At 39.0% G+C, this 15,451-nt stretch overlaps 2 protein-coding genes across 2 annotated transcripts in view; one reads left to right on the top strand and one right to left on the bottom strand.

Moving 5' to 3' along the window:
* Positions 1 to 12,476, bottom strand: part of LNP1 (leukemia NUP98 fusion partner 1) — a 36,838-nt gene extending 24,362 nt beyond the window's left edge. Inside the window, exon 1 of the mRNA XM_020287861.2 lies at positions 12,451 to 12,476. The gene's annotated coding sequence lies outside the window, so the exon portion shown is untranslated. The remainder of the gene's footprint in view (positions 1 to 12,450) is intronic.
* Positions 12,237 to 15,451, top strand: part of TOMM70 (translocase of outer mitochondrial membrane 70) — a 38,615-nt gene continuing 35,400 nt past the window's right edge. The window contains exon 1 of the mRNA XM_012743097.3: positions 12,237 to 13,010. Coding sequence (XP_012598551.1) covers positions 12,684 to 13,010 — 327 coding nt within the window. The 5' untranslated portion in view covers positions 12,237 to 12,683. The remainder of the gene's footprint in view (positions 13,011 to 15,451) is intronic.

The raw sequence follows: 15,451 nt of genomic DNA, 5'->3' as shown, positions 1-15,451 counted from the left end.
AGATAATAATTCTCTATGTATAAATCTCCAAAGAATCTACACAAATACTCCTAGAACCTATAAGTGAGTTCAGCAAGATCACAAAAAGTTACAAGATCAGGGAAATGCAAATCAAAACTACAATGAGATATCACTTAACTCCAGTGAGAATGGCCTTTATCAAAAAGTCCCCAAACAATAAATGCTGGTGTGGATGCGGAGAGAGAGGAACACTCCTACACTGCTGGTAGGACTGCAAACTAGTGCAACCTCTGTGGAAAGCAATATGGAGATATCTCAAAGCGATACAAGTAGATCTACCATTTGATCCAGCAATTCCACTACTGGCCATCTACCCAAAAGATCAAAAGTCACTTTATAAAAAAGACACCTGCACTTGAATGTTTATAGCAGCAGAATTCATAATTGCAAAACTGTGGAAACAACCCAAGTGCCCATCAATTCATGAGTGGATTAATAAAATGTGGCATATGTATACCATGGAGTACTACTCAGCTTTAAGAAACAATGGTGATATAGCACCTCTTGTATATTCTTGGATAGAGCTGGAACCCATTCTACTAAGCGAAGTATCTCAAGAATGGAAAAACAAGCACCACATGTACTCACCAGCAAATTGGTATTAACGGATCAACACCTAAGTGGACATATAAGAATAACATTTATCGGGTTTGGGGCAGGTGGGAGGGGGGAGGAGGGGATGGGTATATACAAACATAATGAGTGAGATGTGCAATATTCGGGGGATGGACACGCTAGAAGCTCTTACTTGAGGGGGTAGGGGAGCATGGGCAATATACGTAACTTTAACACTTGTACCCCCATAATACGCTAAAAAAAATTTTAAAAAAAGATATAAGATCAACACACACATACTAACAATGAATATTTGGAAACCAATATTTAAAACATGATACCATTTATAATTTCTCCAAAGAATTAAAACACTTAGATATAAATCTTACAAAATATGTATAGGATCTGTATGCTGAAAGTGACAATGCTGATGAAAGAAATCAAAGATCCAGCAATCCCACTACTGGGTATATATTCAAAGGAAATGAAATCAGTATGTTGAAAAGATACTTGCACTCCTATGTTCATTGCAGCATTATTCACAATAGCTAAGATATAAAATTAACCTAAGTGTCCAGCAACAGATGAATAAAGAAAATATGAATAACATATACAATGGAATACTATTTGGCCACAAAAAAGAACAAAATTCTATCATTTTTGACAACATGGATGAGCCTGGTGAACATTATGTTAAGTGAAACAAGTCAGGCACAGAAACACAAATACTGCATGATTTCACTCATATGTAGAATCTAAAAGAGCTGATCTCATAGAAGGGCAGAGTAGAATGATTGCTTGGGTGATTAGGGGAGTGGGGGAATGTAGAGATGTAGGACAAAGGATATATAGTTATAGTTAGATAGGAAGTGGGTGGAAATTCCAAAATAGACAATTATATAGAGACAGAAAGTACATCAATGCTTGCCTGAGGTTAGGGAATTATTGGGAAGGAGGGGTAGTGAGATGGAAAGTAAAATTGAGAATGATTGGTAATGTTTATGGAGTTACTTTCTTGGGTGATGAAAATGCTCTATAATTGATTATGGTGATGGCTGCACAACTCTGTGAACCTACTAAAAACTGTTGGATTGCACACTTTAAATGAATATATTGTATGTTATGTGAATTATATCTCAATAAAGCTGTTTTTTAAAAAAGAAGTCAAAGAAAACTAAATAATTGGAAAGCTTTTATATTCATGGATTAGAACACCCCAGAGAGTAAAGATGTCAATTCTCCCCATATTGATCTGTAGGTTTAACATAGTTCTTACAAAGGTGTTTTGTAAATACAGACAAACTTACTCAAAAATTTATTTGAAAATGTAAAGGGCCCTAAATAGCTAAAAAAAAAAAAAACAATCCTGAAAAAATAATAATAAAGGGGGAGAATCATGCTACACAATGTTAAATCTTATTATATAGCTAAAATAATCAAGAAGACAGTGCAGTGCTGGTAGAGAGACAGACACGTAAACCAATGGAACAGAATGGGGAATCCAGAAATAGAGCTACATGTACGTGCACAAATGAATTTTGAAAAGGGTGTAAAAGCAATTCAATGAAGGAAGCAGTGGCTTTCAACAAATGGTACTGAAGCAATTGGACATCCACAGTTTAAAAAATGAACCTTGACCTAAGTCTCACACCTCACACAAAAATTAACTCAAATGGCTCAAAGACTTAAATATAATTATAAAGCTATAAAACATTTAGGAAAAAAAGTATAGGATAAAATTTTTGAGATCAAGAACTAGGTAAAGAATTCTTAGAGTTGACTCCAAAAACATAATCCATAAAAGGAAAAAATTGATAAATTAGACATCATCAAATTAAAAACTTTCGTTCTACTAAGGACCCTGTTAAGAGGATGAAAAGACAACATAAAGACTGGGAGAAAACACTTACAAACCATGTATCTGACAAAGAACTAGTATCTAGAATACATAAATAACTCTTAAAATTCAACATTAAAAGAATAAACAATCTAATTAGAAAACAAGCAAAAGACACTAAACACATTTCACTGAGTAGGGTATACAAATGGCAAATAAGTACATGAAAAGATATTCAACATCATTAGCCATTAGGTAAAGGCAAATTGAAACTACAATGCAGTATCACTACATACCTGTTGGAATGGCTGAAATAAAAAAGGACTTAACACTAAATGCTGAAGAGGAGGCAGAGAAGCTGGATCACTCATGCATTGCTGGTGGGAATAAAAAATGTAGCTCTGACTTGGGCAGTGCAAAGGCAATATATGTAACCAAAGTGTTTGTACCCCCATAATATTCCAAAATTTAAATTTAAAAAAAAATGGTATAGGACTGGTGTGGTGGCTCACACCTGTAATCCTAGCACTCTGGGAGGCCGAGGCAGGAGGATTGCCCAATGTCAGGAGTTCAAAACCAGCCTGACCAAGAGCAAGATCCTATCTCTCCCTCAGAAATAGAAATAAATTAATTGGCCAGCTAAAAATACATAGAAAAAAAAAAATTAGCCGGTCATGGTGGTGCATGCCTTTAGTCCCAGCTACTCGGAAGGCTGAGGCAGAAGGATTGCTTCAGCCCAGGAATCTGAGGTTGCTGTGAGCGAGGCTGACGCCATGGTACTCACTCTAGCCTGGGCAACAGAGCAAGACTCTGTCCCAAAAAAAAAAAAATAGATTGACAGTTGAGCAAAAGAGCCCCAGATACACAAAACATAGTCATACTAGTTGCTCTCTAAAATAGTTCAATAGATTTACAATTCCATTTCTTGACATCCTTCCCTCACTGGCATTGCTAGATAAAAATTGTTACCAATATTTTAGGTGCAAAATGATATATCATTGTTGTTTTTATTTGTATTCTCCTACTTATTGGTGAGGTTAAGGGTGGTTTATTATGTTTCTTGGCCATTTATTCTATGAATAGCTTATTTGTACTCTTTGCTCACTTTCCTTCAGAGTTGTGTCTTTTTTGACCTATAGAATATCTATGTATAGTCTGTATGTTAGTGTTCTGTAAGTTTTATATATTGCAAATATCTTTTATCAGTATGTATCTTGTCTTACAAGCTTGTTTGTTACACATAAGTTAAAAAAATTTTAATGTAGCTAAATTTATCTTTTTCTTTATAAACATGCTCTTTATCCTATCACAAAGTTAAGATATTCTCTTACATTTTCTTCTAAAAGTTTAAAGTTTTGGTTGTCTATGTTTAGGCTTTTAATATACTTACCATTTTGTGTATGATGTGAGGTAGGATTCTCCATCAATTTTTGTTATATAGGTAGCTTTATTAGTTTCCTCTTGCTGTGTATAAATTATAACAAACTTAGTAGCTTAAAGTCATACAAATTTATTATCTTACAGTCTCCATGACTTAATGTTGGCTGAACACAGGTTGGCTGAATCCTCTATTAAGGGTATCATTAGACCAGAATCAAGGTATTTGAGGCTCATAGTTGCATTCCAAGTTCACCAGCTGTTAGAAGAAATCGGTTTCTTATAGTTGTAGGAGATTTTTTTCCTGGCTGCTGGCCAGGGACCACTAAGCTGCAAAAGTTCCTTGCCACGTGGACCCTTCATAGGCAATTTTATTCTTCACAGCTAACAGGAAGGATCTCCCTCACTTCCAATCTCTTTGACCTCTTTTAAGGGCTCAACTGATGAAATCAGGTATACTGAGGGTAATCTGTGCTTTGATTAACATTGATTAAGTCATCTTGAACCCTCCAGACCAACCTAGTCACAAGCTGAATACCACTGAGATCTATTGATATCAGCAGAGAAGAAGAGTCTACCAAACTCTGCCCAAATTCCTGAGCAACAAAATTGTGAGATGTAATAATTGTTTTAAGCCACTGATATAATTTAGATGTTTGTCCCTTCCAAATCTCATGCTGAAATTTGATCTCCACTGTTGAAGGTGGCACCAAGTGGCAGGTGTTTAGGTCATGGGGGCAGATCCTTCATGAATGGCTTTGTGCCCTCCCCATGGTAATAAGTGAGTTCTCACTTTATTATATAGCTCAGTTTATTATTATAGTCAAAATGAGAGCTGGTTGTTTAAAAGGGTCTCACACCCCCCTCCTCTCTCTTGTTCCCTCTCTTGCCATGTGACATACCTGCTCCCCTTTCACCTTCTGTCATGACTGAAAGCTTTCTGAGGCCCTCCCTTACCAGAAGCAGATACTGGTGCCATGCTTCTTGTGTAGACTGCATAACTGTGAGCCAGATAAACCTCTTTTCTTTATAAATTACTCAGATTCAGGTTATTTCTTTATAGCAATGCAAAATGGACTAAGATAGCCACCAAGTGTTGGGACAGTTTGTGAAGCAGCAATAGATAATTAGAACATAGGTACAGAAACTATTTTTTGTGGCTTTAAATTTTTTTCAAAATTTAAGAAAATCGAGTTTCCTCCTTAGTGTTGGAGTAGAGGCTATTTTTCATTAGAAAATAGAAAAAGGTAAAGATAAGAGAGCACAGTCTAGAGGCTCTCAGGTTCAGCATTAGACCAATGATAAGATCAGCACTGCATAACCAAGGATATTAGTCTAATATGAGTAAATTAGAAAGTAGTGCCCTTTATTGGTGGATGCCCCACTATAGGCCCATCACTTAGTGACAGACCAGCATTTTCATGCAAATAATAAAAAGAAGCACATTTCTCCAGGCAGAGCCAGCCTGACACCAGGCTCAGATGAGCAAAGTGCACGCTGGACCTCAGCCCCCACTTCCCCAGCATCCGTGTGCAGGACACAATATTATATAATCTGTATTAATATCTTCATAAGTTAAAGTGCAGGGCAACAATTCTGCACTTGCGAATGACACAAATTCTTGTGGGTGGCAATGAACTAAGTTGATGAGGATGGAAAGATCTTATAAATCTGTGTGAGTGGGCAGAAAGGCAGCAAATGAGTGCGTAAAGTATTCATATGAGCCATCAGTCACAGCTAAGGAGAGGAAACATGTTACTATAGATTGTTCCCTGAAGACAAATGCAGTGGTTCCTCCTGACAGCAAAAAGAGCAACCACTTGATTGAATCATAAGGTGACATTTCCCATGAAAAGCTAAGAAGTACCACCCACTCAACTGATGCTTTGATGGAAGTTGAATAATGCAGAAACCATCAGGATTGGGGAAAAAATAACCACGTTAGGTTTCAAAGGAACTAGGGGCTTCTATATAGCATACATGGAATATAATACACAAACCAGTCACGTCCCCCTGGAAGCAGCTGCAGTGGTGACGTGGTAGCAGTTATTATGGCATGATATAGACTGGGAACTAAGCAGCTCGTGGTTGTGATGGAAGCACATAATGTCTGGTGGTGGCAGCTGCAGCAGCAATAGTATTTGAGTTGGTTTCCAAGCTGATACCAGTGGTGTTAGACAGCAGTGTCAGCACCAGATTGTTAATATTGTCAACAGTAATGAGGATGAAGCAGAAGTCAGAAAATTGTTCAACAAATACTTTATCAACACTTTATTTGGCACTGACCATGTTTCAGGTATTGTGTTGGATAGATAAATAAGGTAACAATCACATATCATATGCCCAGCCCTGTAATAGATGCAGGAGTACAAAGATGACTAGAACGTGGCCCCCCGCCCTTCAGGGACTCAGAATTGAGCATAGGTAGCAGACATGAGAACAAATAATTATGGCAATGTGATAATTGTGAGGAAGAAATATAAACTGATATATAGTTCAATGCTAAAAGAGAAAACATATCACTTTCCTCTGACATATATTATTAAAGAAGGCATTATAAATACTGTATGGGATACACAATAAATCAGATATAACTTCTGATTTTGAGATGCTTATAATTCAGTAGATGAGTTAGAATAAGTGTAATTCTATAAAACAAGGTATGAAAGTGGTATGTTTTAAGAAAGTCCAAGAAAAAAGTATTTTAGGAGTTTAGAGGAAGTATATTAAAGTAGAAGCTCAGTAAACATTTTTTAAGTAAATAAAAATCCTGCCTATTCCATATATACTATTGTTTGCATATGGTTTATTTGTCCCCACCAAAACTCAAATTGAAATTTGACCCCCAATGTGGTGGTGTTGAGAGACAGGGCCCAGGGGGAGTTGTTTGGGCCATGAGGGTGGATCTCTCATGAACAGCTTGAGTGGCTGTTCTTGTGGTAGTGAGTTCTCTCTCTCTCGAAACTGGATTAGTTCTCCAGAAATGTATTAGTTCCTTAGACTATGGGTTGTTATAAAGTGACGTTTCTCCTGTTTGGTTCCTCTTTGCATATATCTACTTCCCCTCTGAACTTCTCTGCTATGTTTTGATGTAGCACATGGGCCCCCACCAGAAACCAAGCAGATGCTGGTATCATGTTTCTCATACTTCTCAGCCTGCAAAATCATAAGCTAAATAAACCTCTTTTCTTTATAAATTACCCAGCCTCAGGTATTCTGATATAGCAACACAAAATGAACTAAGACAATCTTTTTCCATCTTTGATACTCTTAGTAGAATATTCATTTATTTAAAACAGTATTGAGTGCTTACTATATGCTGTTATGGACTAAATATTTTTGTCCAAATATTTCCTCAAAAATACATATGTTAAAGACCTAACCCCAAATGTGAGGGTGTTTGGAGATGTGGCTTTGGGCAGATAATTAGGGTTATATGAGGATGGGGCCCTGGTCTGATGGAATCTGTGCCCTTATAAGAAACTGCAGAGAGTTTACTCTCTCTCTCTCTGCATGCATGTGAAGAAGAGATCATGTGAGAAACAGAGAGAAACTGGCTAACTGTAAACCAGGAAGAAAGCCCTGACCAGACATCAAATAGATCAGAACCTTGATCTGGCACTTCTCAGCCTCCAGAAATGTAAAAAATAAATTTCTGTTGTTTATGCCACCTAGTCTGTGGTATTTTGCTAAAGAGATCCATACATACCATTCACACTTTGGTACTGAGAGTGGAGCACCTGGCCTCCAAAATTCATGTCCTTCTCACATGCAAATGCATTCATCCCATCCCGACGGCACCAAAAGTCTTAATGCATTACAACAACTCCAAAGTCTAAGGTCCAAACTCTCACTTAAATATCATCTAAGTCAGATACAGGTAAGACTTGAGGTATGTTTCATCCTGAGGCCAAACTCCTCTCCAGCTGTAATGTGAAACTAGACAGTTGTGGGCTTCTAAAATACAATAATGGGACAGGTATAGAATAGACATTCCCATTCCAAAAGGAAGAAATAGCAAAGAAGGAAGAGGTGATGGGTCCTAAGCAAGTCCAAAACCTAGTAAGGAAAATTCCATTAGTTCTTAAGGCTAGAGAAGAATCCTCTTTAGTTCAATCCTCTGCCCTCCATGCCCACTGGGGTGGCAACATCACTCTCGTGGCTCTGCAAGGCAGTCCTGCCCCCTTAGCTTGAGGGGGCTACAAGCTCTCTGCCAGGGAAGCCCTGCCCCTGAGGTACTAGGTAGGGCATCTAGGCCTACCAAAACTGGAGGGTCAGGCCCATGCTTTGAAACACAGGAGAAACCAGGGCTGCTCCTGTATCTATTATGATTTTAGTGTATCTATCATGATACACTAAAAATAAAAAGGAAGGAATTAGAAACATTCTCACAGACACACCCAGAATAATGTCTGACCATCTATCTGGGCACTCTGTGGCCCAGTCAAATTGACACATAAAATTTAATCATCATATTGACTATTTTCTGGGCACTCAGAATACAAAATGAACAAGTTTCTGTCCTCACGGGGCTTTCATCCAATTGAGGGGGTCACATAAGTAATTTTAAACACTGTTGGATGTTTATAATGTGAATCAAGGAGAGAGACGAAGTGCATGAGGGGAGGTATGGGTAGGAGTAGACATTAAACCTTATAGTGAAAGTGGAGAGGGTCTAAAAAGTCTTTGAACTCAAGAATGAAATTGCAGTTATGCTGCAGGAAGAGTAATCTGATATCAAAGGGCAGGGTGACACTTAAAAGAGAAGCAAGGAAACTATCTGGGAAACAAATATAGGGTTTAGGAAAGATGAAAGAAATAGGTAAAAGAGAAAAAAGAAGGGAAGTGTTATAGACTAAATGTTTGTGTCCCCCCTTTCCCTAAATTCGTATGTTGAAATCCTAAGCACCATTGTGACAGTATTAGGAGAGAGGGCCTTTGGGGAGTGATTAGGTCATAAGGATGAAACCTTTAAAATGAGATTAATGCCCTTATAAAAGAGACTTCAGAGAGCTTTCTTTTCCCTTTTCATTATTTGAGGACACAATGGTAAATTGGCAGTCTGCAACCCATAAGAGGGCCGTCACAGAACTTGACCATGCTGGCACCCTGATTTCAAACTTCTGCCCTACAGAACTATAAGAAATAAATTTCTGTAGTTTATAAGCTTACCAGTATATGATATTTTTGTTAGTCTGAACTTAAGATAGGAAGAAACTATTTATTGAGCATCTGCTATGTGTTATACATACTTTTAGATGTTTTCACATATCTGAACTAGGGAAGTGGCAGAGGACATGAAAAAGAAGCTAAATACAAAAAAAAAGATATTACAAAGAAGTTGATCTTGTTGAAGATTTCACAGCTTGATTTTTGTATTTACATGTGTATAGATCAGCATAATCACATGTGCTTGGGTAGGTAGGGTTGAAAAACAGAAAGGTCTGAAAAGGTCTAAGGTTTTAAGTATGAGTGACCACTAAGGTTACAGTGGTATTATGAGAAAAACAGATTACACAAAGAGAAAGAATGAGGAGGGAAGATGATGAATTATATCTTTGACAAAAATTAGGCATCTAAGCAAAGCAGCTCAGTAAATAGTAGGAAATACAGGGCTAGAGGTAAAGAGAGAAGGTATGCCAAGAGATATGTAGACAGTGATTATCTGCAGAGAAATAGTACCTGAAGTGAAGAGATTTATTTTGGTTACTAATGGAGAGATTACAGACAAAAAAGAAAAATTCTTACAAATTCCTGTACTTGAGGAAGATCTAGAGCTGTGCTGTCCAGTATGGTAGCCATTAGCCACATGAAGCTATGTAAATCAATTAAAATTAAATAATGAAAAATATAGTTACTTAGTTATACAAGCTATAATACATTTCAAGTGCTCAATAGCCACATGTGGCTAATGGCTACCATATTGGACATCATAAATATAAAGCATTTCCAACATCATAGAAAGCTATGTTGGACAGCAATGATCAATAGAGATTGGTTAGGGAGTAGAAGAACCAGGAAGACTCTAGTTTCCTGAAAGCCAAAGGAAACAATGTATCCAGTAAAATATATGATCGCCAAAAAGGAACAATGAATTTAATGAATTGTAAAGCACTTTCAAACTAATTATAAAATCACAAACTACATTACAACAGATTTTGGGAGAAATGAGTAATAAATAAGTAGAGTTAACAGATATAGACAGTTCTCTCCAGTAATTTTTCAGTGAAGAAAACCAGAATGAAAACCCAAGAGAGTTGAAAGAGAATAGAGTTGTGTATACTAAGCGCTTAATATAAACATGTTTGTGTACTCACTAGAAGGTTTGGACACCCATCAACCAGCTACCTACCAGCTCTACCAATCATATAGCAATGATAGTTGAGGGGACAGAATCATATAATTTTAAAACAACAAGGAGACTCAGAAATCAAATCCATGCCTCACATTTTATAGAAAGCAGAGTTGCCCACAGTTGCACACATTGCTCAGTAGTATAAAATCTAGAATCAGAACTCAGGTCTTCCAAATCCCAGTCCACTAGACTTTCTACCTCATTCAACTGCCTCCTAAGATACAGATCAGAGAAGAGGAGAAGAAAGCTTCTTCTGTTGAATTCTATTAATCTACCAAGAAAATGTCTGTGTTCACATATATAAAACTTCAATTTTTTAGAAAGGAAACAGAGTATTTTACTTATTTCTTTTGAAATTTGGAAAAACAACTAAGCATCAAATGTCTACTATTTTGTAACAAACATCAAAAGAACTTCAAATGCTATCTAAATCTTTACTGTTACCTGGTAAGTATGTGTTCTCACCATTTCACAGGTTAGAAAATATGCAACAGGTCAGTAAGATCCCAAAGCCAGTAAGTGACACTTTCAATTACACTACTATCAGTGAGAAAATGGAGGAGAATATGGGAGAAAAGAGATACTTAGGATAGGGAATGGAAATGAGATGTTTAACAATGCATAAAAGTAACAAGAATGAATTCATTTATTAGTGACAATCTTAAAAATAAACCAAACAAAATTAGCCCTTTTGATAAATATTAGTTAATTTTAAAAATGTTTCAAGAAACTCTAATATTGATTCCCTTTGGAGAGGAAATTGCTCTGCTGGAGACAGATTGGAGGGAAATTTTTCAGTAAACCTTTTGTAAGTTTTGGATTTTAACCATAACAATCGACTACCTATTTGAATAAATAAAAGGTTTTTTTTTAAAAAAAAAAAAGTCAAGTATGTTTTAGTTCCTATTACTAGTTTGCAATTACTAGCATTCTACAATTCTCCATGAGATCACAGAAAAACTGAAATTTCAGGAAACAAAAATCCTAACTTTCTGTCCTTAAAAGTCAAAGCAGAGATCACAAGGAGCAGACTTGCCTTTTGGGGTTGGGGGATCAGGAGTGGAGAGAAGCCGATTGTCTGTAACGATTAACTCAATTCCATTGCTATTATTTTTAGTCCTTTTTTTCAGTCTGTTGCTAGGAAACCCTATTGCCTGAAAGCAGTTACTAATAGGAACCTACATGAAGCAAAGAGAAGAGCAATGATCCTGAAATTCTTTCAAATTAGGCCATTCTATTCTAATCAGTCCATTTTGGTGCTTTCAATTTTCTTCTTGAAAATACCGTGAATTCCCAACAACGTTTCGCAAGGGTAATTTTTACATTCTAAGAGATCTGGTGCAGAGCCTGGGAAATAGACTTGAGAAAACTATTAGACATATGAAATCTGCGAACTGAAATTATGATTTGCGAATAAGACGAGACGAGGGCTGAGACAGCTACTGCAAAACATGGGGGGTGTGAGGGCCAGAGGGCTGGGGAAGGCGCGGGTGCTCCAAGGAGCAAGATGTGGCCTGGGGTGTCAGGCGGAAACCACCTCAAGATACGTTAAGGCGGGCTCCAAGCAGGTGGGAACCCTGGGGCTTCGCATTTCTACCAATTCAGTTCAAGAAGCTCATAACAACACAGACGTCACCGCTTTCGCAACCGGTGCAGACGGGGAGCCGCAGGGACCGTTTCAAGCCGTTTAGACTTGGCGATACTTCCACCTAGTCTCGACATCTGCTATCTCCCCCATAACCTCAAACTCGTCCGAACTAAAATCTGGCTGTGGTAGTGACAACAAGTTCGGTGACACAGCAGGTTATCTTCAGCTCTGAGCTCTTTCCTCACAAAAGTCCTTCCAGTCCGTTGGTTTCCCCGACACGCGGACAGAGAACCGAGCTAACGGCCGCCCAGGTCGGAGAAGCCCCAACGTGGCTGTAACGAGAAAACAGGGTCCCGAATCTACCAATAAACTGGGCAGCTCTGCTTATGCCCCGCCCACCGTTCCTGCCAGCCAATAACCTTCACAACTCTTCTGCCACTCCCGCCCATTCATACTGTCGCTGCGAAGCTTTTTCCTTGGTTCTGGTCGCCTGCGCACCACAAACCGGCTGTGTACGCGCCCCTCCTCCACTTCATTAGGCAAGAGGGCCGTCTGCCCTTCTTTCCTGAAGGTGGAGGGAACAACATTGGCTACCACGGGACGCCCAAGACTCCAGGAGTGATTCTCCCAAGCAGCAGCTGGGCGAAAGGAAAGAGAAACAGCTTCCCAGGACTCCCACCTCACACCCACATTTTCCCTTAACCCGGAAGTGATTACCTTCCTCCTCCTCTCCTTCTACGGTTGAGAGGGGAGGAGAAGGACGGTCGAGTCTGGCCCGGCATGCCCTGGGCTTCCGGTGACCTCTGGCCCTTTTCTGTCGTCCGCTCTCGCTACCTAACGTGTTCACTCGCTCATTGCCTTCCTTCCCTCCATCTGGTCTCCTTTCGCACGCTGCCTGGTGACTGTGGCGCCCGTGACTGGCAGGGAGGCGGTGGCGGAGGACACTCGTCATGGCCGCCTCTAAGCCTGTGGAGGCGGCGGTGGTCGCAGCGGCTGCACCCAGCCCTGGGAGTGGGGTGGGCGGCGGCGGGGGGACTGCGGGCCCGGGAACAGGGGGCCTGCCGCGATGGCAGCTGGCGCTGGCTGTCGGGGCTCCCCTGCTGCTGGGCGCGGGTGCCGTGTACCTGTGGAACCGACAGCGGCGGCGCCGGGAGACCGGAGGCCGGGGCGATGCCGGCGGCTTGAAGCGCAACAGCGAGCGGAAGACCCCAGAGGGTAGGGCCAGTCCGGCCCCGGGCAGCGGACACCCCGAAGGTCCTGGTGCTCACCTGGAAATGGTGAGAAGCAGTCCGGGCCATAGATGTGGAAACTGGCGGGTGCAGCTTTCCCTTGATGCGTTGTGCCAGTGAGGGGGCTTCCCATCAGACGGAAGCTGCCAAGCACTGGAGTTTAGGGAGACTCCCTTCTGGCTGCCTTTGTAGGGAGTGTGGTAGCCCAAGGGGACAGGTTAGCGACATTCCTTGACAGTTTCCTTTAGGATGCAGAAAAATCTTGCTTTTTTTCTGAGTGACACAGCATTTATTCCTAATGTTGTAGGTACATTTGCAGATGTCATGATTGTATTTAATTAACAAGTGAAGGAAGGCCAAATTCCATTAACGATTGGTAAGTGGTGATAATGAATTGCTTTTGCGATTTCCAAGGCCTACAACTTGATCGGTAAGAACCTTTTAATAACGAGCCACTCCCCCTTTTTGGAGTAGGGGGGGCATGGGCAACTATAGTGACGGTTGGCTGACAAAAGCAAAAAAGAAAAAAATCTAGATATGTTCTACAGTGTAAAATGGTATGGAGTGGCGTTTGTTTTTTTCATCTATGGGAGTGAGTTCTTAAACTTTTGGGCTAGCATCTTAAATTCATTTTTCTGTTTCACTTGGAAATATGCATGACCAAGCTCAACGTGCATGAAAGCTTCTCTGATCTCAGGCCAAGCATTGGAGTATCTGGTAAACTGCTTTGTATGGTTTTGTTGAAGTGACTATTAAATCCTTTTGGTATCTGACAGCTGTGCAGAGAATGGCTTGGCTGCATTTAACAATACTGAGCTTGAGTGGTGTGGAGGATTTTATTTGGGTCTGGAGTTGTACAGTGGAGTTCAGAGTTCAGGGGAACCTTTGGTCAAATAACTCCCAGTTATATACATACGTATTTATAGTTGGTCAGGTAACTCCCAGTTGTATACAAGTTTGTATGTATGTATATGTGTATATACAAACTTGCATGTGTTTTTATACAGTTGCAAGTTTATATACACTTCTATACATATGTAAGTCATTTCTACTTTATACTATTCAGGTTGAAGACATTTTTGTTGGGTAGTCAAATTGGTTTTAGAGGGAGTGGTGTTGTAGAAATGAGCTACTGTAGTTTAGTGCCTACAGTGTGTGAGTTGCTGTGCTAGGCCATGAGAAAGCCATAGGATCTTTCCTGTGGGAGGGTGAAACATCATCTATTTTCTCAATATAGAAAATACACGTTACAGAATGGCAGAAGAACCTGTGGATTGAGAACTAGGATGTGTATGCTTTATATTGGGCTTTCTAGAATTATCACTTTGGGAAAGTCATTTTATCTCCTGACCTCAGCATCATCCCTGTAGAATAAGAGGATTAAAATATTAGATCCCTTTTATTTCTTCTAGCACTAAAAACTGATGATTCTGAGTGCTGCTTATGAGAGTGGCCATCAAAAGGATTCTGGAATTAGTTATCACATGTGTTATGTCATTTTCGTATATCTGAAATTCTCTGGTCATTTCCTATTTCATTTGTTAATTTTAATCATTGAAGAATAGTGGGTGAATGAAAGATACATAAAAGTTCTCAGTTCTATAATCATTAAAAATGAAGATAATTTCTATACATGAAACTAGATTTTAACATTTCATTGTAGTTTCAACCACCCCACCTCATCCCAGGGATTGTGTACCACTAGTATTTGATAGAATTTTGCAAAGTCCCTTTCAGATTTTAGATTTCCCTAATTCCTTTTTTCAGTTTTTCAACATTGTCTGGATCAATACTGATGATTTTTAGATTTCACGGTGTTTATTCACTGCAGTTAAAAATTAGACTTTAAGATTGAATTCTTTTTGTAACTTGAACTGCTTTAAAATGATTTATTTTTGACCCAAAATAAAACTGGGCAAGGCACATGCACATACCATTGCTCATCTTGTGGAATTTGTGGGCTTACACCTGTAAACTTTGAATGACAAGATTGTTCTTTAAGAAAGCCACAATACGAATGTCTTTTCCATTTTTTTAATGGAAAGTATTTCTTAACTGTTGATGACCAGTAAATATTAAAAGACTATTTTGTCCCTTTTTTGTAGTCTAGTCTTTAGAGTTATTATTACATGATCTAAAAATAAATGATCACTAATTGTAATTTATTATCTGTGGCTGGAGAAATTGCTGTATATTTAAATAGACCCTTTGAGTTGGCAACCTCAGTGGGTTTTGTAAGTAGGGAAGCATGTGATGGAAAAACTGGCAAAATCCGGATGTCCTATAACTGTTCTTTCTTCACCTGAGCAATAGCTATAATTTTTAAGGGAATGAAGAAAGGACAAATATTGTCTGTTCAGGGTTTCATGTTAGCAAATAGAATGGAAAATCAGTGTGTTTTGTCTTTTAGCTTATGTTTACCTCAATGTAAAATGAACTAATAGAATTACTAGCCTTTTGTCTATCGGGTTTGAGATTTTCATGTACAA

The sequence above is a fragment of the Microcebus murinus genome, chromosome 1 (assembly GCF_040939455.1).
Source record: "Microcebus murinus isolate Inina chromosome 1, M.murinus_Inina_mat1.0, whole genome shotgun sequence".
Lineage (NCBI taxonomy): Eukaryota > Metazoa > Chordata > Mammalia > Primates > Cheirogaleidae > Microcebus > Microcebus murinus.
The sequence above is the reverse complement of the archived record's forward strand: the minus strand, read 5'-3'. Positions and strand labels throughout refer to the sequence as shown.